The sequence below is a fragment of the Haliotis asinina genome, chromosome 2, assembly GCF_037392515.1.
Source record: "Haliotis asinina isolate JCU_RB_2024 chromosome 2, JCU_Hal_asi_v2, whole genome shotgun sequence".
Taxonomy (NCBI): Eukaryota; Metazoa; Mollusca; class Gastropoda; order Lepetellida; family Haliotidae; genus Haliotis; species Haliotis asinina.
Window position 1 is genome coordinate 76,889,444 of NC_090281.1, and position 25,727 is coordinate 76,915,170.

A 25,727-nucleotide genomic window follows, 5' to 3' on the forward strand; every position below is an offset into this window, starting at 1 on the left:
AAATTGTTAGTTTTCATTAGAAATTGACGGTTATGTCGAAGTTTACACTGCTACTTGATATCAAAACATACGTTTTAAAAGTAGGCAACTAAAGATAGCGTATTGTGAATCGAATCCTATCGTATCGTGCCAAGATATCATGATCGTATCGCGAATTATCTGTATCGTCACACCTCTACTTACAACGCTCTCGCCACAAACACAACACTAACCTCAACAGACACTGAAGATTACCGTTACCTCCAGTGAAACAACCCATTTCGTAGACAAAACACTTGTCTTTGAAGGGCATTTAGAAGTGAAATATATAAGAATGAAGATTTTTATGGATATCAACTTATTATGAGAACACAACGTTTCTTCATCAGGTGGATGAGAAGGGGGTACAGAGCTATATTTATATGTACAGGTAAACAATAACAGAGTAACAAGTGGAATGAGTTAACAAAAGCTGGAAGCCAGTATAAACAAGCACTGATAGGGAGCCGACAGTTATGATGACAATGATGGAAGCCAATGGTAAGATTATGTTTACATAACACAGATGGGGACTAATATGGACCATACAATCTGGTGACCTATCTTGTGAACAACGATCTACACTTACCAATATATATAACATAACCAGCAGCCAACCCAATACTTCGTTAGCATCTTAAAAAGTGCGTATGAACCTGTTCTAACCCAGAATCCAAATGAACATGAACATTTCAAGATGTCAGCTCTTCAGACAGGAGCCAATGATCATATGGCAAGCAGTCTAACGCATCAGACATCGGGTGAGCTTGAGCCAGTGTAAAAACCTTTGAGTCAACCTTATGTAGACTCAGGGTTGTCAACCCAAGTGTACAGTATACAAACAAGTGCAGTTAAAAGAACCATGAATGTGCTGGTAAATGACCAGATGTTGGTCACATGAATACAGGCAAACACCTAGTTGTGGGTACAGAAACATGCAATTAACATGGGCAATGTACTGTGACTATGTCGTTCCAGTGCAACCAGCTGTGAATGGGATGGGAAAGCCACAATACCTTGCTGCTCGTAAATGTTGTATGATCCCCAGTGAACTGGGATTGAAGACTATGATCTGCCGCTGAGATTGACATCCTGTGATCAATGGAAAAACACAGCACCTTTGAGCAGATAAGTTGAACTGGTGCTATACCAATATCATATCACAAAAAATAATGATCAGTGAAAATCATAATTATGAGAAGCTGATGTTGACAGAACCCAACTCTGTGGCTGACATTTCCAATAGCTTCTTCAATGTGATTTGAATGGCGTGGTAAGCACTGTGGTAAAACAAGAGACTTGCCAAGTGGTCACAGTTTATTTACATAATGTACATAATACTCAGATTCCATACAATCATCCTGTACAAATTCAAGTCAAGTTTCCCTACGAAGCTCAAAAGCTTTCTTACATCCAGTTAGTAAATTTGATACCTTTCCAAATTTAAACTCAAACCTCACAGCCCCCTTGAAATAATCCAGTCAACAATAAAATAATGATCGATACAGTGAACAACCCATCCACCCTTTATAGACACCCTGTGAACCAAGTCACCAAGCATGACCAGTAAGTCCACTTGGTCAGCCTTTACAACCATTGGTCACTGGATACATATTCTGAGAAAAACATATTCAGAAATGTACACAAGGGTCAGGCAAACCTTAATTCACCAGCAGATGGCAGGGCTGTGATTGATTGTAGATGGTCAATGAATGCATCATGATGGACAGTGAGTGAGTGAGTATGGCTTAATGCCGCTTTTAACAATATTCCACCAATATCACAGCAGAGGACACCAAATCCAGATATGGGCTACACACAGTGTAGCCATATGTTGGGAACTGGACCCGGCTGAGTGGATATTTAACCATTAAACTATCCCAATGCCCAGATGAACAATGAGATGTCACAACCTATGCTCCCTATGGTGTAAATCTGGACAACAAACCATAGTATTAATGTTCTACAAACTACCTTAATTCCATGAGGGTGAATTGGTCTGATTACATTGGCACTACCATCTTCACTTTTTCCAAAGTGGCCCTGATATTGGTCAGTGCTTGAATGGACATTGATTATGATGACATCTAACAAATCTCTCTTTGCACAACTTTCTCAAGCTCTTCCCTTTCCATTACCAAATATGTCACTTTTCATTTTATCCAAGCTATGTAAGTCCACCTAGAGAGCACTGCCAGAGTTATCTCCCATATCGTCACTCCTCACAATAGCACTTGGATGAGTCTTGACTCAGCTGTCTTCATCTGATTCATCATTGGTTCAACATTGATGATAGGATTTCAAACTGAAAAATGAATCATTTGAAATGATGATTAGACATGTTTGTAATACAGTTAGACTCAGTAGTGGAGTGTAACGAAAAGTACTGAGACTAATTTTACTTAGACTGGTTTGTAACAGTGAGCGGCAGACAAGAGATGTTGCAGTGATTAGTAGGTCAGTTACATCACTTATCGTCCACATAAAGCAAGAGAAGACACAAGCTGTGTCGTTTATCACAAAGATGAATCATAACAGGACTATATGGTAGTAACAGACTAAGGATCATTATCAGGGAAAATCCAGGATTCAAAGCCAAATGTGGCACGACTACTCCAGATGAATGGCCTCTCAGTGCTGCTAAGCGTCAATGACTCATGTGTAGCTACCTCTTTCTCTTTCTGTCCCTCCTCCTGCACAAGCTGCATTAGCCCCTCCTGTAACTTGTCCTGCAAAATCATCATCATCATCATCATCATCATCATCATCATCATCGATTCATCACAAACACATGACACATAAGTACCACCAGATGCTTATCACACAGCAACATCAAGCAGGCAACATCAACCAGATGCTCATCACACACAATGACACATGCAGCAAAATCACACACCTGCAGCATTATCACACACAAACAGCAACATCACACAAACAGCAACATCACACACATGCGGCAAAGTTAACATCACACTCATACAACAACATCGCACACAAACAGCAACATCTCACACATGCAACAACATCGCACACAAACAGCAACATCACACACATGCAACAACATCGCACAAACAGCAACATCTCACACATGCAACAACATCGCACACAAACAGCAACATCACACACATGCAACAACATCGCACACAAACAGCAACATCTCACACATGCAACAACATCGCACACAAACAGCAACATCTCACACATGCAACAACATCGCACACAAACAGCAACATCACACATGCAACATCGCACACAAACAGCAACATCACACACATGCAACAACATCGCACACAAACAGCAACATCTCACACATGCAGTAACATCACAAACAGCAACATCACACACATGCAGCAACATCACACACAAACAGCAACATCATATAAACAGCAACATCTCACACATGCAGCAACATCACAAACAGCAACATCTCCCACAGAGAGATCAGCACACACATCATCATATATCCATCACCTCCATCATCAAATCTCACATAAGACCAGGGAATTTCAGAATCGTTTTTCAGTTCATGCATCGAGGGGCCATAATAGTTCACTGCAACTGAATTAATTCAGATCTAAATGAGAAAGTGAAAGAATTCAGTTTTACGCCGCACTCAGCAATATTCCAGCTATATGGCGGCGGTCTGTAAATAATCAAGTCTGGACCAGACAGTCCAGTGACCAACAACATAAGCTTTGATCAGCGCAATTGTTAACCAAAGACGTGTCAACCAAGTCAGCGAGCCTGACCATCTGATCTTACCCTCTCCTCAGGTGAGTCTGTTTTTGCCAACTGTTCCTCTAGATCTGTCTTCTTCAACTGGATCTCAGCCAGCTGTTGCGTCAGCTCAGTCAACTTGCTGCTCAGCTCATCTGTTAGGATAATGTTAGCATTCCAATTAATTGGCGTTCAGTCTTAACACATGCATATCCTGAAAGGTATGGGGGTGACAGATAAATTGAATTAGTGAAATTTGAACACTTAATGAAATGAAGAAAATCCTGAAGAAAAGCAAGTATTAGACTTTGGTGAAGAAAAACCCATGGGAAAGGTATGCATCAGATCCTGACACACAAAAGGGATACTTCTCAGCATAGCTGTAATCAATGACATATAGGTGAGAGTGAGCTGGGTGTAATGCTGCTTTTTGCAATATATCAAGAACATACTGGCTGTGGACATCAGAAATGTGCTCCACACACACTACTCATGAGGAAAATCAAACCTGGACCCTCACTATGACAGGCTAGCACTTTCATCACTTGGCTACCGTACAGTACCCCAAATCTGTCTGAAGAGTCCAGGAAATTACTAGAGACTAGAACACCCAATAGCATGAGTGACTGAGATCTTATTTAATGCCATATTCAGCATAATTCTAGTCATATCACAACAGCATCTTACATGTTGAGAAAACACTATTCCCTTCTGACTTACTTGTGTCAGAGTCACCCACATCCATGCTCTCGCTGGTCATCCTGTCGATGCTAGTGAAGCCCACCCTTGGTGTGGAAGGCCCATGTGATGTCTCCTCTTCCCCACTGTCCATGATGTTGATGTCACGGTCTTCATCGTCCTCAGAACTGCTCACCTCACCAAAATATGAAGCTGTGGAAAGTCACAGATAATGTAAGAAGACTAAATCCACGGCCTAAAGACTAAGCTACAAATTAACTACTCTAAGGCAACGTTAACTCAATGACAACACTGTTTTCAAAATGAATATGCCATATCATTTTGATTGCTATTGACTGAAATGACAAACTTTGAGACTGATTATTTTTCTATTCATCTTCAAGCATGTGTGGTTGTAGAAATCTGGAAATGTGATTACAAGTCCCTCAAAATCAAGTAAATCCCTATTTGGGCAAGAATCCAACATATCTGACAACTTCAGTCATTTTGGTAAGTGATGTGCACAAGCATTTAACCATGGAAAATTTCATATGCTTAGATACGTAAGTGCAAATCTGATTTTGTTAGTGCAAATACTATGTTGTGTGCTCTCATACATGTCACTGAAGGGGTTGTTGAATGCGAATTTCGGGAAAAACTCAAACTGCACAACACTACATAGCATACCAGGATCTAGGGACACGCTTGTGTCACTTCTCTTCATCTGGGATTCATCCTTGTGGAAACTGCCACTCGCCTCTATAACCTGGCCTTGACCTTGACTGTTGTCTTGGGTATTAGACTTGTCCTCCTCTGTGATCACCTCCCACTGGACATCAATGGCTTCGGCATCATAGCGAAACAACCGTTTCACTTCTTTCTCTGTCTCGGGCTGGTCTATGTGCTGGAAGTGGGATTGGGTTGGTGGGTGAATGGAATTTCATGAAAACAGGTCATAAATATCAAAGCCCTAGCATCACCAAAACATGGGAGATCCAAGGTTCATGGATAGATGGAAACAAGAGGAAGCCAAGTAAGTGATAACTGAACACAAAAGACACGCACCTTTCTGGTCCTGTGGATCACCACTGACACCTACCTTTTTCCTCAAGGTCTTCCTGAATCTTCTTTTCTTGACATTCTTGAGAGGTGGAGTAACTGTGGGGCAAACAAGAATTAGTAGAACAAGACATGGCAACAGTTTGTTCCACAGGATAGTTTGAAACAAAGCATCAACGGGTGTAAGTTTGCAACTTTAATAAAGCTAATACTTTGGGATCGAGAAGTTCAGTCTGCCTCAGTGATTGTAGCACTAAGTTCATTTCCTAGGGTAACCATGAGAATAGCAGTGTTGGGTGCTTAGAGGGTTGTTAAACCACAATTAACCCTGACTACCTCTAGAAAATGAGTTTCATAAAGAGTGTGCTATTATTAATACCTACATGGTTATGCCACATACGTTAAATGTGTTAAAGTGAGGGTTATGGTCGCTTTGAACAGTTCCACACGTCACAGTGTGTCAGCTGGATGCAGGTGGATAGCACAAAATGATGCAGGTCAAGAGCACAGATATGGTGCTGACAAACCAGGATTGGAATCCACAGCTTCCTGTCATGCAAAGGGACACAACTCAAAACAAGTTGAGTGAAATTACAATAATGAAAATGCCCCTCCACATTCCAGTTGTGTGATGCAGGCTCCACTTGAAAAAAAAATTGTTTTGAGGATATTAACATTGTTCTTCTGATTTACTAAGAAATTGTTACAAATGACAAGGGGTCTTCCTCAGAACTTTACATGGAACTTTTGAACTGCTCCATCACTTGCAGCCATTCATTGTGTGTGTGTGTGTGTGTGTGTGTGTGTCTGTGTCTGTGTGTGTCTGTGTGTGTGTCTGTGTCTGTGTGTGTGTCTGTGTCTGTGTGTGTCTGTGTGTCTGTGTGTCTGTCTGTCTGTCTGTCTGTCTGTGTCTGTCTGTCTGTGTCTGTGTCTGTGTGTGTGTCACCACACTCAGCAATATTCTAGCCATGTGGCAGCGGTCTGTAAATATGTAGACCAGACAATCCAGTGATCAGCAGCATCATCACTGATCTACACAAATGGGATACAATGACATGAGTCAACCAAGTCAGACAGCCCGACCACCCAATCCAATTAGATGCCCCTTACAACAAACATGGGTTACTGAAGACCAGGGCCCACTTGCACAAAACGATCTCAGCACAACAATTATTGTAAATCCTTAAGATCGCGATCTTTGGCTTCGGATACAATTGCCATCCACTTACACAAAGCGACTGTAGGTTAAGATCATTGTAAGTTACAATCAAAACTTACAATTGGTCGGAACCAATTGTAAGGAGCCATGATCATTGTAGTCAGTAGCAAAATGGCGCTCAAGTTGGTGTCAGTTTCACGCAGATAATCAGCTTTACATTTGGGGATTGCTGTTATATTGCATACAACTGTATGATTTACCTCGACACTTCAACAGCACGGGGAATGCAACATCGATTTGATGTCAGAAATATCAATATTTACGGTAGTGAACAAACTCATTATCGAGTCAGTATCATAAAGTAGAATTCTCACCCGATTCAGTGTTGAAGAAAGTATGGACACCATACCTTTTTGATAAACAAGGAATGGATAGTAACGAAGGGTGTCTGCAAACGATTAGCAGTGGCCATGACCTTTTCAATAACTCAAGGGCAGCTAATCATAGTTTTCACGCAAGATGGGAGTGGTTTCCCTTAGGATATTATGCTGTTGCCGTAAAATCTGCCATGCCCAAATGCAATGTATGCCATGCTGTGACATCGCAGATCTCCACATATACTGGTATTTTATTTTTGGTCAATGATTTTGTCTTAGTTTATCATTAAAATAATCTACAGTAATCTACAGATGGATAATGTACAAAATTATGGGGTTTTTTCTAATTCTAAAATCTAAAATTAAATCTGACGAGAGACAATCTGCAAGTGCGACTCAGGAAGGCAAGTCAGTTGCATGCAGTAACCAGTTCCACGTTTTATTTATGCTATGCGCACTTGCAGACAACTGTAGACTGTAAGTAAGAGTTTAAGAAATTTCTACCTCCAACCTTGAACAGTTCGATCTTAGTTACGATCAAGATCTTAAATCCATGCTGCCTTAAGATCGTCTTTGTGCAAGTGGATTAGGGCAGTTGTATGGTGATTGTAAAGTTGATTGTAGGGGCGTAAGATTGATTGTAACTAAGATTGCTCTGTGCAAGAAAGGCCCAGTTCTATCCCGGGACTTGATGGGTAAAGTGTGTCACGGCGGGAAGAACTTACTCCCATGGTTCCAGGCATATTTCTTATCCTTGTCCTTCTTCTTTGGACTTTCCTCTTCCTGCGGTGTTTCTTCATCATATGTACAGATCATCATCTAAACAGCATGTGAGATGGTTGGATGCTTTCAGCAGTATTCCAACAATATGTACAGAGTAATGTCAGAGTACCTCTAACCACGGGAACTTGGCACCAGAATTCTTAAGGAATGGAGAAGTACCAGATATTACCTAATTACATTCAAAGTATTAGTAATATTTCTGTTATGAAGATGAAATGTCAAAATGACAAGATGAAGTCTTAAATTTATAACTCTCCATTCCAAAAACGTAATGGAGTGAGCAGACAAGATAAGATATACATTATTACCTCGAGAGGAATTTGGTTTACAAATGAAAGTGCATTGACATTTGAAAGTAAATGTTAAATAAAGTACATAAGGTAGACAGTAAATAAGTACACTCTGATATCACAACATAAACACATATACAGTGGACAATGGAATGACATCACAAATGTAACTTATCAATGCAGGAATACCAGAAATGGGCTTCATACAATGTGATGGAATCAAAGCCAGGATCTCAGCTTGATGAGCAAACTCTTCAACAAGCAGGGAACCACACTGCCCCATATCAAAACAGTTACACCCTACAGTGCCAGACTTGCTTAGACACCAATATTGTGCCCCAAGTCTTCAGATAACTGAATTTGAAAATTCCTAATAGCACATATTTAACAAAATAGTGAAAACATTTAAAACATCCCTATTTCATCTATCACTCCACATGATGAATGATTCAGTCCAGGTTTTAAAGAACATTATCAAAACATACAGTTCTCTACACCATCACAGGACCCTCATAATACCAACTGGGAACCTTAAACAAATATCTCGGGGCCCCGCATGTTTGTAAGTCGAGGTAAAACCCTGGACTAACCTGACAGATATCTGCAGTTTTGTAGAAAGTCTTCTTGTCAACAGTCTTCAAAGACTCAATAATGCAAGGTAAGTCAACAAGCTGCAAAATTCAAGCAAAGGTACCTTCAGTGTATCCATAGTAACAACTGGTTATGAAAATATACACTCAAACACAGACGTGTCAAACTAAAGATTTTTCTGAAGAAAGACCTTGGTCACTGCATATACCTTAGTTAAATGGATGATAGGTTTTGCTGTCAAAACCTCAGAAAGTACAAGGTTTTCAGCACAGTAGTGTTGGACTGCACATAATGTACCCAGTGGTGTAAAATTCTACTGTCTCACATGTGGACAGAGAAATATTTCTAGGTGAGAAAAGATATAATCTCTGTGCTGTGAAAATGTTCCAAAGAATCTCAACAAAACAGTAAATCAAATAAAGTAAAATTGAAATTGTGAATCTTCATAACTTTACTTTGCCAACTGAACATTCAAATCTCAGAATAAAGTTAGGAAAAAAGTGGTTTAACAATCAATCATTGATTCAAATTGCTACTGCTGGTTTGCATTATTAAATGTTAAATATTATCCAGTTTAAGGTATAAGTGGTTCAACAAGCAATCGTTGATTCAGATCACTATTACTGGTTTGTATTGAAGTGAGGTAAGCACAGTAGTTGGAACAGTGAAACAAATGCATGTGAGTGAGTGAGTGAGTGAGTTTAGTGTTACGCCGCTTTTAGCAATATTCCAGCAATATCACTGCGGGGGACACCAGAAAATGGGCTTCACACATTGTACCCATGTAGGGAATCGAACACGGGTCTTCGGCATGACGAGCAAACGCTTTAACCACTTGGCTACCCCACCGCTCCAACAAATGCATGTGTAGTACGTGATAAGCATTAACTTAGACCAAACGTACTTGTTCTAATTGTTTCATTAAATGTGGTACGTTTTCACAGCAAACAGACTACAGGTCATCTTTAAATCTTTAAGCAACTTTGGGGGCTTGAGTGTTAGCGCAAATAATCAGCTACTTTTTCAGAACATAAGCCTTAGATTAAATTTGCTGTGAGGGATTTTTGAGGTAGAAACTCTCACCATAATAAAACTAGCACAGCTCATTCTGGAACAGTGGTTTACATGTACTAAATGGACCTGTGTAGAAAACAATTAGTCCTGTTGAATTTCAGCTCTCGTCTTACACTATCGGATTAATGTTGGAATGTAACCCTTTGGTCACATTATTTAAGGTCATGACTAGCAACAAAATTAATTATCTAGTTTGATTTTTTTTCAACCATAGATTTATTTTGTTCATAAAATGCAGTTAATAATATTTGCTGTACCTTGGCATTAAAAATATCTCCTCCATATCGGACGCGACACATCCTCATATCATTCTGCAACTCTATACCAAGTTTGTCTTTCAGAGTCATAGACCCTGACTGTACATCCCGTCGTAGAGCAATTGCTGGTCCCTAAACACAAACAGAATGTTAGACATAACTGCGTAAGTAGAGTGAGTGAGTATGGCAATTCCAGCAATATCATGGTGGGGGACACCAGTAATAGGCTTCACATAGTGTACCCATGTGGGGAATCATAGATAATAGAACATTAAATTGTTGAATTATACACTGTTAAGAGGGGTGATGATTGTATGTTGTGTGGATGTATGGTTGTCTGTTTGCCTGTTTGTTGCTTAACATCACACTCAGCAAAATTCCAACGATATGACGGTCCGTTAATAAAAGAGTCTGCACCAGAAAATCCAGTGATCAACAGCATGATCATCAGTCTACTCAAATGGGATATGATGACATGTGTGAACCAAGTCAACGAATATGACCACTGGATCCTGTTAGTGTTTCAACAAGTATGGGTTACTGAAAACGTTTGGAGTGACATTTTTTATCTGAATCTTCATGGTTTGAGCAACCTTAGAGAAAGTTGAATGTGATTGTCATGATCATAAAAGGATGTTTGATCAGAAATGGAATCCACGATGTAAGGACAGATTATTGTAAGGTAAGAGTTCCACCCATACCCCCGACCACAATCAAAAACTAACATGACAAACTGACATGCATACCTCACCCTAAATGTATACATTCAAAAACTAGATTTCAGTGCTGGAATAATCCCCTTGAGCAAATGTACTATGTCATTTCTATGATCAATTATGCAAAAACGTTTATCTTTGAGTTCCGTTGTTGGGGTATGTATATCGGTTAAACTGACAATAAGTACACTCGGACCTCGTTGTATCGCGGCATTCATGGTATCGCGGCAAACGGTATTTCCGGTTTTCCGATCGAGACACGCCTCCTAGAGATCATTTGCATATGTAAATCGGCAGTCAGACGTCAGTCGCTTGTTTACATTTTGGAAAACAAGCACGATGTATCAAATCTTTATAACTATTATCCAGGAGAAATATTAACATTAAATTCTGGAATCTTTTGGAATCTGTTTCAACCCCATCCATGAAATAATTGCAATAATATTTATGTGTCCTTTATGACACTTCCCACTTGATCTGAACTAGGTCGCCTGCATCTTATTGATGCCATATAAGGTAACGGAAGTGGCATTAGGAGTTATATTAATCTACCGGTGGATGGCAAAATTTGTAATACAAATAAGGAAAGAAAATGTAATATGATCCCTGATCAATGAAAGTGAATTTGCACACTCAAACAAAAAAGAAATTGAAAAAGAATTTTAGTGTACTCCTGTACACATAATTATTTATTCAAATTCTCTCATGATTTAACATCATATTTTGCATTGAAATATGGTTGAAATCATGCCTAAAGTATAAAATCAAACAATATATGAAATAATATAGTACATTACAATGAAAATGAAATATTTTAAGATATTACATTTTCTGAAATATTCTTTTCTCTTTTTTATTCAAATATTCTTAAAAAGAAATCATTTTTGAAATAATAATTTCAATTTAAAAAATCATATTTATTCAGGATTGTCGCAAAGCTAAGAGAAAACTCAATTTTTCTGCCAAGGCAAGACGACAGTATGATCCTGTTACCTTGCGACAAGCATTTGCTGCCACCCCTATCTTGTCATAGTGAAGTGGGCTCTGACAAGTGCCAGCACTGGACCCATTTGTCATTTTGCACTGACATCACTTGTATGAGGCGCCACAGTGAATTTCTCTGTCCACATTGTAAATAAATTCTCTAAATGACTGTGAAACTAATTTGATTGAACATTTGTGCATTCTATTTTTGGAAGTCTGGTGATTTCCCGGGATAATGTTTCATTATGGACACAGTTTTGTGCAATTTGGACAGCCAAAAAATATCTCAACCTTTTTCACATTGAGGGGAGTAAAGAAATTTCATTTTCTTTCCCTATTTCACTTTGCAGTTCGAGTTTTAGAGTTTACCGCGATACGATGGAGTCATCTCCTTTGGTAAACATTAACCGGCTCCGTTCGTCTAATGGCTCTCGCTGAAACACTATCAAAGTTAAAATAATATTTTCTACACAAATGTGCTGATTAAATGTCATGGTAATCGGATTTCATGATGAAAAAGGCCACATAAGTTCCAAATTCTTTTGACGATTACGGATATGCTAAGTACCGCGATACAACGAGGTCGCAGGCTACTAAAATAGCATTGAGAAACATCTAGTCTTTTCCCTCAGTAATTTACGGATGGGTTTAATGCTTTAGATACGTGAAAATGTTACTGGTGGTAATCTCAGTATGAATTGTTGTTCGAGTTCAAACGGCTCGTTTCCCTCCTTTTTCTTCGGAGTTGGTTTGGCACTCATCTTCTATCTGTTCACTGTGGGACCGATTACTGTTGTCTGCAGGTACCTGTGCACTACATCATTTCATACTATTAGACGTACAACTATATGTATAGGTTACGTTTGTTAACAAAACCCTCTGTTGAAACACGTTGCATAAATCAATCTCATTAGTTTGGATAATGTTGTCACTAACGAAATCTGGTTTTCTAATAAAGTTGAATCCTTTATTGTATTAAAACACGTCAGACCTAACATATATTGCGAAAACTAAGGGAATCTGTTCATGTATTTCTGTTCCGGTATTGACCTCATCCGGGTATTTCCTTGTTTTCCTTAGGGACAAAATGAGTAGTGTATGTCTTATCTTTGTTTTTTCAGTCTTGGGCAAATATTGGACAGGAAGGGAAATTACTCTAAAAATCAATAATTGCGTGATTTGGGGCATTATGTCTCCAGTCTTTTCTGATAATCACTGGTTATTGAGTGTAGTTTTACGCTGCTCCAGCAATATTACGGGTGGTGGATACCGGAAATGTGCTTCATGCATTGTGCCCATCTGGGGAATCGAACACGGGTCTCCGGCATGACAAGCAAACTCCGTAACCACCAGGCAAACCCATCGCCCTTTCTGAGAAACCGTTAGTATATACATTGACAAAAACGATGTACAATCAAGTATAAGAAGCTAAAATAATTCAGCAGTCATTAAAATTACATTCGTGCCGGAAAAATATGTGGGAATGTGTTTGAAAAAAAGCCAGGTAAATATTGGTAAATGTCCAGTGAGTGAGTATGGTTTTACGACGCTTGTAGCAATAGTTCAGCAATGTCACCAGAAACGAGCTTCAGAAACTCTACCCTTGTGGAGAATAGAACCCGGGTCTTCGGCAAGACGAGTGAATGCTTTAATCACTAAGCAACTCCACCGACCAGATAAAGATCACCGTTTTATGATGGGAGATGGTGTTTGCTTCTACGGTCAAATATTGTTTTACGGCGCTACATTTGTATTTCAGGCATATCACAACAATCTGTACATAATCGATTCAACATTAGTCCAAGTCGCATCTTCACGGGGTCGGAAGTGTCACATCGATGACATTGATCAGTTTCGAAGAATCCTGAGATCCCGTTAAAATCGCTTAGAATCTCTCGAGGTACCTGTAGAATGCAATCTGCTTCCAAACACGTCATGCATGAGATATCAATGCACCTGTCAATTTTACAACTAACATATTCCCCTTTCATTTCCGTAAACCAGCAAACAACCATGAGCTTTTGTAACAACTCTGGGCTTTGTGTTAAACAGAAATAAGTACATAATTTTGGAAGAGGAAAACATAAAGTCGGGGTTTTTTGATTTGAGGCGTTCCTGTTAAGCTGCTAACTTCCCTGTAAGCGTTAATGAAAACCTGATAATACGTGTAGTGTGGCTATCTCCTTATCTTCTTTCATTCTAACCAAACTTTTGTGATGTAAAGCATCTTTAATGCAAATCCTCCTCACATAATCGTTCAATGTAGCCCACTGTGTCTCTCGATGGCAAGTGACGACGAATATTACATAATTTGTGGTGTCACAAATAGTATTTGAAGCTGCGGTTCACATCGTCATCAGTTTTTGTGTATCTTGGGATGCTTGATTGACTAATGCAACAACTTCATCAACAGTTACTAAATTCAGTCAGATAGTAAAAGGATCAATCTTGGTCCTTTCTTTTTCTATCTACTGCCACATAGAGACTAAGTCACATACATTCATCCAGTCCAAGTATCTAAAATGGCGGTAATAACGTATGTGTGGTAAGTTGATTCACATGTTCCACCCGCACGCTATCACTAAATTAGGAAACACCACAGTCTTAATGGGCGTCCGTGACTCGACATGACACGTCCCAGTATTAATCTTTAATATATTAAACATATTTGGTTCGTTCAGTAGGGCACATAATGAGGCCCACGGTGTACATTTCGTCACACATCCTACACGGATTCTGTTTCAGGAAAGTTCGTCTCGTCAGATTTCCGCGTCACTGATTGTCTTGTTGACATTGGGACGGGTTTTATTATGAGTACCAATGACGCTCGTGTACGGGCGCGACAGGAGTGACACAACAGAATTTCTTTCCATAATAATATGGCACATTGCCCAGTAAATACCATAGATGAGTGTTTAGATAAGGTTCCAAGCTTTTTTAACGAACCTGTTCTATTTTTAGCTTGATTCATTGAAGCCTGACCATTGATTAGAGTCTCGGGTGTGTTATGAGCGAACACGCCTGTGTGTGAAAACCAAATAATATTTAACTGTGAAGATCATTCAAATTTAATTTTACATATAGAACTTATAAACATATAGAAAATTTCCCCAAATTTGTCATGGGCGATGATTTGGTCCCTTCTCACAAAACTTGATGTGTGATATAACCTATTAACATAAAGCCTCATTGATGGCTTGAGAGGTTGCCAGGCTACCAATGTAAACAAGCCACACTATGGTCTTAATGGCTGACACCAAGAATATTGCTGGGTCACAAGGGGAGGGATTAGATAAGTGCCCAATGTAAAGGAATTTATGCTGGACTGTGATATTATTCCTGCACAAGGTGTTTACAGTTTTACAAGGAATCCTTGTAACATGGAGAGAGAGTACTAATGTTGTTATCACTGGCTATAAGATCTGAGAAGGTAGGCTTTGAAATGATTTTGTGAATCTCACTATTGGAATGTCATCAGTTGTCTTATACTGTGTTAGAAAATCTGCTGCATATCATTATAAACAATTGTAAACCATGCAGATGTTTTCATGTATCTGTATTCAGCAAGGGAAATACTGTCATGAAAATTATTTGTTGTGTAAGCCAGATTTTCTGAAGTTTCTGTGTTTTTCCAAACAACCTTGATACTTGTGTAGACAATGGTTTATGAATTGCATCTGCTGTGGCTCTGCATTGTCATTGATAATAACCCTGACTATGATTAACTAACTACTGGTTTTGTAACTCTTCTACTAGTAGGAAACACGCTGAATTGGATTACAATCTCCCTGCTTGGCTGACTGCAGTGTTTGCACTGACAATATTTTGATCAATTTTAGTTGTTTTCAAATCAATTCCTTGAGTTTTAAGCAATGTTGAATAGTATTTGAATCAGATATTTCTTATGCTTATTTGTTTATGAATAGATGCATATTAGTTATGTGGCAAGGATTCGACCTGTATAATTCTAATATCAATTCACTTATGTAGATACTTTTGTATTTAATTATTTACTAAATTTTATTGGAGCAGTGGGGTAGTCTGGTAGTTAAAGTGTTCGCTCATCATGCCCAAAAGCCAGGTTCGATTTCCCACATGGATACAATGTGTGAAGCCCATTTTGGTCTCCCCAGCCAGGATATTCTGGGATACTGGTAACAGCGATGGAAAGCCACTCAATCACTACATCTGATTCTAAGAGGATGTTCTTTGGAACTAAAATAACAATTATTAACAATTCTGCTTATTATGTCATGTGACACTTATTTCCTGTTATAAGTCTTATGTTTGTTATCATATAATGTTAATAATTTCAATGCGAATTATAAGAAATGTTATATCTGAAATGTTTGTTTTACTTTATTCTGTGGGTCCTGCGAATTTTCAGTGGGTCAGACAGACATCTGAAACTTACAGGACCCAGTGTCCTGTTACTTTGAAAAACCATCGTGAACACTGTTATGACAAGAGTAGCTGAAGGATATTCAGTGCTAAAATTCAGACCTTACCACTGACTAGAATTGTTATTTGTCATACTAATCATTATTTGATTATGTCATAAACATAGGCTCATCATATTCATAGTTCTTACTTCATTCAAATTAAATTTCAGATCCTTTCAAGCTTTAGAGTATCATTTATAACCATAGTAAAGATATTTTATGTGAAATGTTAAAAATCAACGGAAATATTACTGCTATATCCTTGTGGAATATATGGATTACCAAATTCTGTCATATGCCTGAACTTAATTTGTCATACCTTTACTTGTAGTAATATGAAATGCTATGGTAGTCGTTCACTTTTGTTGAATTTCTAGACTAGGTTTCATTCTTTTCTAGCGTGTGAGTGTGACACACTTGCTGTATACTACTGTTTACTTTTCTTATTCAGCCAGTGTGAGTTGCCCTGTCCTAAGGGGTAAGACGTAACTTTCATTTTGTGTTTATCCACTAACAATTTCATGAACATTTCTATGTTTGTTTACCCTTCCTTCTTGATCTTATTGATGTGAAATTGAGTTAATAAAGGTGACCATTAAAAATATAATTTGGTGAAAGGGAGGTTATTTTTTGGTCATATTTTAAAAATATGTAAACTCTTAATTCTTTATTTAACATTAGGACAGTTAAGGACTGGGGAATTTCATTATATTTTTGTCCATTCATCATGTATTGAGACAAAATAGACATGTACTATCATTTTTGAAACTATGAAAAAGACCATATATCATGGTTTACCTACATGTTTCAAATCAAGTAAGGTTTGTCAGGAATATCTTTTAATTTTCAGATGGCATGAGTTTGTGGATAAGAAGCATGAGATGAAATTCCCGTCTCATTTACATAGATATCTTGTCCAGAAATAAACGAGTGAAGGCAAATATTCTTTTATTGTTGTAAGTGTACTCAATAGAGACAGGACACAAACTGTTTATGAGATAGATAGAAATAGATGAGGATTAATCATGAATTATTTAAGTAGACAAAAAATTTGTCTTCACCTTTCAAACAAAAGTTTGCATTTTTGTACACTTACAAAGGATAGGGTAGGATGATGATGATGCACCAATTAATGGCAACTTTTAAAGGAAAACTGTTTCATGGATAGTCAGCGTCTTTATTGCAATGAATATAATGTTTCCATGTAGGTATCTGACTGACACTGTTGTCAAGCAAGTAAAACTAAACTCACTAGCTCACTGTAGACTCAGGGAAAACTAACCTGCAGGAACCCATGCTAGAAGTTGCTGTAACAAGACTAAAATGTGGATGGGAAGACAACTGGCAGTGTGCACTATCATCTGAATTATCCAGTTAATGCCAACAGTGTCATCAATCTAGTCTGCAACTAGAACCACAGGTCCAAAAGATTCATGAAGATTCTGTTCAGCAAGCTCAGTTCATCATAGACCATAGGCCCATATATAGTATTCCCAGAAATTATTGAGAATCATGTTGCGTCAACTCATTACGTTTATTAACTTCTGGCGTTTTACTTACATAAATATGTTAAAACATCATCCTTTTACAGTCTCAGTGTTGTTTTAGTACTTTGTTAGACCTCCTCGCTCAGCAATGCATGCCTGAATACGCCTAGGCACACTACCCATCAAAGTTTGTAGGTAATCGTGTGACAGGGTATCCCAATATTGGACCACCTTGGCCTTCATATCTTCAATATTTCTCAGTCCCTTTTGGTTTATTCTGTCCTTCATGACTCCCCACACATTCTCAATTGGGTTTAGGTCTGGGCTGTAACTGGGCCAGTCTAAAACTTGAACATTTTCGCCCGACAACCACTGTTTTGTGTAGCGTGCAGTGTGTTTTGGGTCATTATCATGCTGGAAAATCCAATCATCTTCATACAATGTTTGTGCTGTCGGAAGAAAGTGACCATTTAGAATGTCAACGTATCTTTCTTTTGTCAAGTTTCCCGTGAAAACACACAATGGTGTCACTCCGCGAGCCGATATGCCACCCCACATGTGAAACTTCGGGCTATGTTTTGGTCGCTGGTAGATAGGTTTGACAGTATCTTTGGTCCAAATTTTCACACAATTAGGGAAAAGCCAAACAGAACTTTCATCCGAAAAGAAAACATTATCCCAATCTTAATTTCATGAGCCCGACACCAGTTTAAACGTTTTTCCTTTAGTGCATCTTTCATCAACGGCGAGGGAATTCCACGTTTTTTCACCCAATTAAGTCTCTGTAATTCCTGCCTAACTGTTTCATTGCATACCTGAGGACTTCCTCTGCTAATCATTTCATTTCTGATGTTCTCAACACTTTTCAATTTGCCCCTACTCACAATCTGCCCAAGTCTTCGGCGATCCACAACACTGAATTTCCTAGGCCGACCTGCCCCTGCTTTGTGCTCTATCCCGATTCCTGTTTGAATATTCTTCAAAGTTCTGTATACTATAGACAGAGGAATACCATGTCTACAAGCTAACACTTTAGCATCAGCCTCACCCCTTTCAAAATCATCTAGAATGAGCTTTCTTTTCTCTCTTGCTGTAAATTCTGCCATGTCAACACAGGAAGCCGTCTGCTCAGACAAGGGAGATAACTCTTGACGTAATGAGTTGCCTTCTAAGCCTTCAAGAGTTGTCTCCCTTACTTAGTATGCTTAGTGCATAGTGAAAGCCCTTTTTCCAATCTTAGCATCATTAGAAAAGAAACAAAGATTTTCTCAATAATTTCTGGGAACACTATGTCAGAATGTTCCAACAAACACATTCAGTCTAGCAGACGCAAATCAAGAAGTGTTTGGCATACTTTATTGACCATAATATATGTCTGTGCTCATGTTGTGAGTCACTTGTTAGCCTTTCACTTGATATGTTTTACCAACTTCTTTTATGTTTTTTACATGACATTTCAGAGCTAATTCTTGTCCATTCATCATTCACCTGATGAGAATTCTCTGAAACGTTATGTGAAGAAAAAAGAAGTTATCTGATGAAGGAGCAATAATTAGATCTAAAACAAAGAGTGAACAGAGGTTGTTATCCATAAAACATGCCATGTATTCTTGTCCATCCTAAATCTAAATGCCTCTTAAGATCTTCAGCCTTAATACTGTTCAGAGGAGATACCCAAAAGGTTCTCTACCAGACTTGGTCACTGAAATAGTGTATCTGAGGCAGCTGTGGTTAAGATGTTTGTTCTTAAAATGTTGAGCAATTGGTGAAACCCCCTTTGTTGTGCAACAAGTTACTTGATGTTAGAGTGTCAGAGTGACTTATAACTGGTGAAAACAGTGTCTCAAACTAAGGACTATTTAAGCCTATGATTTATGACTTCCCCTAAATGATGAAATATGTGTGTCACAAATTTAGTACGAGTGAGAGGGTCAGTTCTAAAATGCATCACAAAATTATTTGAAGCTCAATAATCTGTATTTTATGATAAAATATGACACCCGGAATCTTTGATGTTGTTCAGTTTCTTTTCATGCTTGTTTTTACCAAATAACCTGAATAAGGCTTGTTAAGCAATGAATGGAAATAAGCTGACAATGTTTTCATTACTCTGCTATATTTGGTCATGTGTTTGCTTGCTGCTACTTGTCTTATGACAACATTATAAATGTTGCGGAATGTCTGATCTACTTATGCGCCTGAGCGACTTTAAACAATGACCAGTGATTGTGACAGTCATAATTACATGTGATTTGAGACACCTCCAATAAGGAAGTGATCTGTATTGGTGTAATGTGTATTGTCAACACTCCCTCTGCTGTTACATAATTTGCTGGTGAATAAGTTCAATGAATATCAATAACTGTCACTGAAATTAGTGCTCAAGGTCAGACTGAATGCGTCATATTAATAAAACGAGAGGAGTACAGATGCACTTATCGCATTAATAAAATGTTCACATTTATTTCATAATTTACAGTATTTGCACACACACTGTCACTTTGAAATATTACAATAGTATAGGGCATACTGATACTTGTAAATCTGGTCTTGCTGCTTAACAATCATTCTTCAAATTTGTACTTTCATTAGGATATGTATGCAGTGTATTGTAATGACGGTTATGCAAAAAAGATAGGAGCCTCTTGGGTTAAAATTCTTGAGTTGTATGCTAGAAATCTTCATTGAAAAGTGTTACCTATTTCAAATGTTGATCAGTGTAGATAGTGATTACTGTGGGCAGAAATTCATTCGTCTGATAGAAGCACAAGCATTGTATTGGAGGCTTTTGGGTACGAGGTAATAATTATGTTGGGGATCTGATTGTTCTGTTTCTAGTTCTGTGGATTTATTTTTATGATTTAGCTGTTTCTTCATCTTAAGCTATATGGATCTGACTTCTTTTGAACAACTGACAAACCACCTTCAGAAATAAGGTGAAACTTGACAATGCCATCTAGATTCTACATTGGTCTGTAATGATCAGTGCTGGACTTTGCTGTAGTGAGTCATCTCCCATTACGGTAGGCTGGCACACAAATCCTCATTATAGCACCAGATAGTCTTTAACTTCTTTTGAGTAGCATATTGGAAATGCTTGCTAATGTACTGGTCTAGTTGGTTATGGTGAGAAGCCTTTCATACGAATACGAAAAGTCAAGAAATTGTTCTGAAAATGTTTGGATGGTTGGGTGGCCATCACACCAAGATCCACTTTCCGTTCCTAATATAGGTACATAGAAACCTATCTCTATTTCTAGCATCCTGACTCTATCCGTGAAATACTACCACAAGCAGCAAATAAACACACTAACACAACTGAAACGTTTCTGTTTGTCAGTGTTTGTTTTGTAAAGAAACTATATTTGACTTCCATTTATACTTATTTGTGACAAAACATAACACAGTTTGTTTAACCTGTTTTGCTTTCTTAAATTGTCCTGCATTGTCATTAACACTTTAGCAAAAAGTGCAGTATTAAACTTACTCTGTTTGTTTTCTTCTAGTATTGAGTAAAGCTGGTTTGTGAATTATTTGTTTGTAATAGGGTGCACATACATATTTAAAGTGTATTCTAGTTTGTTTCTACCATTTATACATACATATCTTACTCAAAGTTGCTTTAAACATTCAAGCAAACCAAACCCAAACATATTAAAATTTTACTGAATCTGCAAAATTCACCAGTATAAAAAATTATGAAATTTAGTTTATGCATTATAATGTTAGTGTTACGAATTAAAGTGAAAATCTTGCAGAACATAAAACCTGAATTTGTTATGATCTTTGTAGCTACTACGTGTCGTATGCTACACATATTACACACTGTGAGAACACGCCTGTAAATAGGCATATAGCATGTGTGGCTGTTTTTTTTAGAGGCAGTTCTTCCTTTGTTTGGGGCTCGTCACCTGCTGGATATTGTCGACTCTTAGATACGTTCAGTGTAGATACAGTTTCACCAAGGCCAGTGTCTTTAACAGAATGCTCGACTTGAACTCCACAGCAACACCTACTGAGCAGGTAAAACATAGCTGGTGCAGGGAGCTGTCTAAAACAAGGGACATTACTCTCATCCTGCTGCTTCTCTACACTCTGCAAGTGTGTGCATATACACATGGCTTATATATATCAGTGTATTTGTGTGTCGAAATGTGTTTGAATGAAGTATTCCGACTTGGAAAATCATAAAGCATATGCATTTTTGTATGCACTGCCTAGGTGGATCCGGGGTTGGGGATAAGGGTGTTTAAACCCACTACCTTCCCACCTTGGTCTGCCTGTGCATTGTTAACACATTGAAATGTGACCTTTGGACAGGAACTCTTACTTTTCAGCAGTTCATAAATCATAGTGTAACCAATATGAATTTGTGAAAATTTGTTTCATTGTAAGTGTTTTGAGACATATTTTTTTTTTTTGTGCTCCAGAAATTTTGTTTCAGGATCTTGTAGTACTCAATAAATCATAATCAAAGCTGATCATCCAAGCCCATTCTTGTGTCCATGAGTGTGTGTGAGAGAAGATGTCCAAAGTATTTAAATGCAGAAGAAACACCATTTTCAGTTTTCATAAACGTTATTTTGTCAGATTAAGTAAAATACTATTACCTTAAGAAATGGATTCGTTCTTTACTATTTTTGAGTAGTATATTTAAGGCTTGGGAATCTGTTGTGTCATGTATGTGTGCTCTTCACAGGTTTTGTGCTTGAGTCGATTCATGCACATCCCACTCCCAGTTTGAACTGACCTTCTGCAAGACACCAGTTGAGGAGGAACAAGCGACCAATCTGATCAGGTGTACTTGATCCAATCAAGCAAATAAATGCTTATGTTGTCAATCACTGGACTGTCTGGTTCAGAATTGTTTATTTCAAGGCGATAGTAAGAATCAGGTGGTTCTCTCTTTTTTCCTTTTGTCATGCAGTGCCTCAGGAGTGGGAATATATAGTGTCAAAACACTTCCCAGTGGCAAATGAAATGCGACATTTTCATTAGTTCATAAACATGAAAGGATAATTTCTAGTATCCTGTCAATTTTTGAAAAAGAATCGTTGGATGAAAATGACCCTTGAAAATGAAATGATCTGGAACCAACTGAAAACTGAGATGCGAGACCTGAGTGATGCCAGATGCAACATGTAACTGGGATTGCGGAAGGCTCTAGTGTCACATATGCTAGTCATTCAGGAATAACGTATCCAAAATCCAAACAGCCATTATTCATGAATAAGATATCCAAAATCCAAATAGCCATAGAACAGAACATAGAACATAGATTTTTTTATTGTGAGGTCTGGGTGTGTGTGTGTGATGGGGGTGTTCATGGTGGTGCAGTCTGTTGTGCGGAAGTGTATCTTTTGAACTTGCCAGTAACCTGTGATTGTGCTGTTGTTTGAAACCCTGTTTGGTCAGATGATGTTTGGGGCGGTGGGGTAGCCTAGTGGTTAAGGCATTCTCTCGTCACATGGAAGACCTGGGTTTGATTACCCACATGGGTACGATATGTGAAGCCTATTTCTGGTGTTTCCTGCCTTATTGTTGCAGGAATATTGCTAGAAGCGGAGTAAAGCTAAACTCACTCAGATGACACCAAGATTTTATTGTTCCATCAGTCTGAATCAGTCAAGGGGTGGTAAAGTAGCCTAGTGGTTTCAGCATTCTCCTCCTCAACAAAGACCCAGGTTTGATTCCCCACATGAGTTCAATGTGTAAAACATTTCTGGTATCCCATGTATTGATATTTCTAGAATACTGCTACAAGTTGTGTAAAACAATACTCACTCACTCAGACGATGATGTTATGTATACAATAATACAATAACCAAGGAGAGAGGACGTACCCTTGCAGCTACTAGTACTACGACCACAAACACAATTGTTGTTGATCTCTGTGAAGAGATGATCGGTGCCAGATGTACAATGCAGATTTAATCAAATACATGTTTTTTAGCTACCTGGACCATCACCATGTTTGTGTGGAATTAAAATGTATTAAATTACACAAATAATGAAACTGTCACAATGCCTGGTTGTATATATATATCAGTAACATGCATTCGATAAGATTGTGAAGAGTTATATTACTTAGCAGAGTCAGGAACCAGAAATTATAGTTTGAATCTTGATTTTCCTTCGTTGTGAACCTTAGTTTGTGAGCATCATCCCCATGAGATGTTAACTGTAAATATCGATCTGTGACTGATCAGATTAAGAGAAGTAGAAATAACTTTTGGAGTCGTATGAAACCCAGCAGTAACTTATCCACCTCCTTGATCTAGTTGACAAAGGTGATCTGAGGATAGGATATAACTGCCACCTACATGGTAAGCATGTGGCCTCACAATGTGTGAGTGAGTGAGAGAGAAACTGACAGGTTATCCGTACAGATTCTGGTTAGAGTAGTTCTCCAGCAACGTACATAAACGTAAGGAGCAACTATCAGGACCAGGTGTACATGCCCAGTGACTATGTTCATCCTTGTCACCATATCCCAGTATAGCAGATCAATGCTTATGATGTTAGAACTATGTTCTGATTATTTCCAGGCCAGTGTGAGAGTTAGAATATTGCTGAATGCATGAAACAATCAACTAGCTGTTATACAGATATTCTCTTTCAAAGAGATGTTAAAACCCAACACACCCATTTCTAATTTCTAATAGATATGTCGTCAATGGCAAGGCTACAAACAGGCTATTTAGATATGTATCTATGTATTAGATCAAATTTGTTAAGCTGGCTTTGTTGTCTTGGCAACAGGTGGCACTTACCATTGCTGAATTGCCTTTTCCAATCCACCATGATGATTAATAATTACAGAAATATTTATAGGCATATTTCTGTCTTTTTCAATATTGAGCTAGTTTGATGAGTGTTGATCATCACCTGGCGGTTGAGTTAAGGTTGTGTGACGACCGAATCAATACCTGGACAGGTATAACAATACCTGGGCTGAAGTATGTGGGTGTTCAAGATGGGAGGCTTTCTCACTAGTCAATAACATGGCCAGTGATGAAGTCTTAACTTGCCAGACATTGTGTCTCAGCTACATTCCACTATTACAGACACCTATAAAGTAAGAGTAGAACTGATTGTTTTGTATGTTGGACAGTTTTTTATTTCTTTTTGTTTCCTGGAAATGGTGTAGTGTTATTGATCTTGTAGAATCTGGCATGTCATGAAAAGTATATGTGTAATAAATTTTTGCTTCATTGACAGAAGTTTTTGCTTTGTAAGTGTTAGATTTAACTCATGTTGCGGACAGTTGAGGGTCAGATGATGTTAAAATATGTCAGGTTTAGTTATTTGTTATGGTACATCTAGTCTCAGAATAATACAAGTGGTAGCAATATAACATTCCTAATTCCAAAGGAAAGTCGACCCAGCGAGCCAACTGTTGTCACTAATCGTGTGACGTAGGTGCAGCTTAGTCTATATAAACTTGCTGAGTTGTGGCAGTTCTGTTGCATTGTGTGTATGTGGTATGTTTTTAACTTTATACCCGTCAGTATTTTAGTTTTATGGCAGGAGGGGATAGGGGCAGTATGCTAGCCAAGTGGTTCAAGTGTTTGCTTGTCAAGCTGAACACATATTTTCGATTCCCAGCATGGGTGTAATGTGTGAAACCCATTTCTAGTCTACCTTCTGCCATGATATTGTTGAAATATTGCTAAAAGCAGCATAAAGCTAAACTTACTCACTCACTCACTCACTCACTCACTCACTTATATGGCAGATGTCATTGTTAGCATTGGTACTAGGTTTTTGCAGTTCTGATGAAATTACTTTACTGCATGTCACTGACATTTTAAGAAATTGTGTTATCAATACCTAATCTTCGTGAATGTGAACACAGATGTGGCAATCTTATTCTTACACTGTAAGTGTCGGGTTTTCAGGGACTTACTAATTTGTTCACCTTCAACATTTGGGTTAGGTCAAGGAAGCCTTGAATTTCATCCTTTCCAACACTTGTAGTGAAAGTGAAACTGGCTTGATAAGCATACCATCTCTCTTAGTCTCTTTGGTGTATTTAATTCTGAACAAAAATTTTGAATTTTTTCTTTCTTTTTTTATGTTTTGTTTACATTAA

General features: G+C 38.2%; 2 protein-coding genes across 4 annotated transcripts in view; one reads left to right on the forward strand and one right to left on the reverse strand.

The window, feature by feature from the left end:
• Nucleotides 1-1,317: 1,317 nt before the first annotated feature.
• Nucleotides 1,318-12,543, reverse strand: LOC137274344 (transcription initiation factor TFIID subunit 7-like). The gene is made up of 10 exons (XM_067807491.1): nt 12,381-12,543; nt 10,004-10,135; nt 8,672-8,752; nt 7,734-7,827; nt 5,513-5,571; nt 5,101-5,317; nt 4,456-4,626; nt 3,781-3,890; nt 2,688-2,747; nt 1,318-2,323 (listed from the first exon to the last, which is right to left on the reverse strand). Exons 1-10 carry the CDS (start codon nt 12,462-12,464, stop codon nt 2,291-2,293), a joined length of 1,041 nt encoding a protein of 346 aa, XP_067663592.1. The 5' UTR covers nt 12,465-12,543; the 3' UTR covers nt 1,318-2,290.
• A 1,507-nt stretch (nt 12,544-14,050) lies between these two features.
• Nucleotides 14,051-25,727, forward strand: part of LOC137274345 (magnesium transporter NIPA2-like) — a 44,274-nt gene continuing 32,597 nt past the window's right edge. Inside the window, exon 1 of one of the 3 annotated variants that reach the window (XM_067807495.1) lies at nt 14,051-14,248. Coding sequence is in view for 2 of the 3 variants with exons in the window: in XM_067807493.1 (XP_067663594.1) it covers nt 21,617-21,655 (39 nt within the window). In the remaining variant the exon portion in view is untranslated. Of the gene's footprint in view, nt 14,249-21,517; nt 21,656-25,727 lie in introns of those variants that run through there. The other 2 variants (XM_067807492.1, XM_067807493.1) reach the window with 2 other exon arrangements.

Coding starts and splice junctions, on each gene's coding strand:
- LOC137274344 (XM_067807491.1), bottom strand. CDS start 12,464: ATGAGTGCCAAACCAACTCCGAAGAAAAAGGAGGGAAACGAGCCGTTT. Junction 10,136..12,380: donor TCATACTGAGATTACCACCA/GTAACATTTTCA, acceptor GTTTGTGTTTAG/GGACCAGCAATTGCTCTACG. Junction 2,748..3,780: donor CAGACTCACCTGAGGAGAGG/GTAAGATCAGAT, acceptor ATGATTTTGCAG/GACAAGTTACAGGAGGGGCT.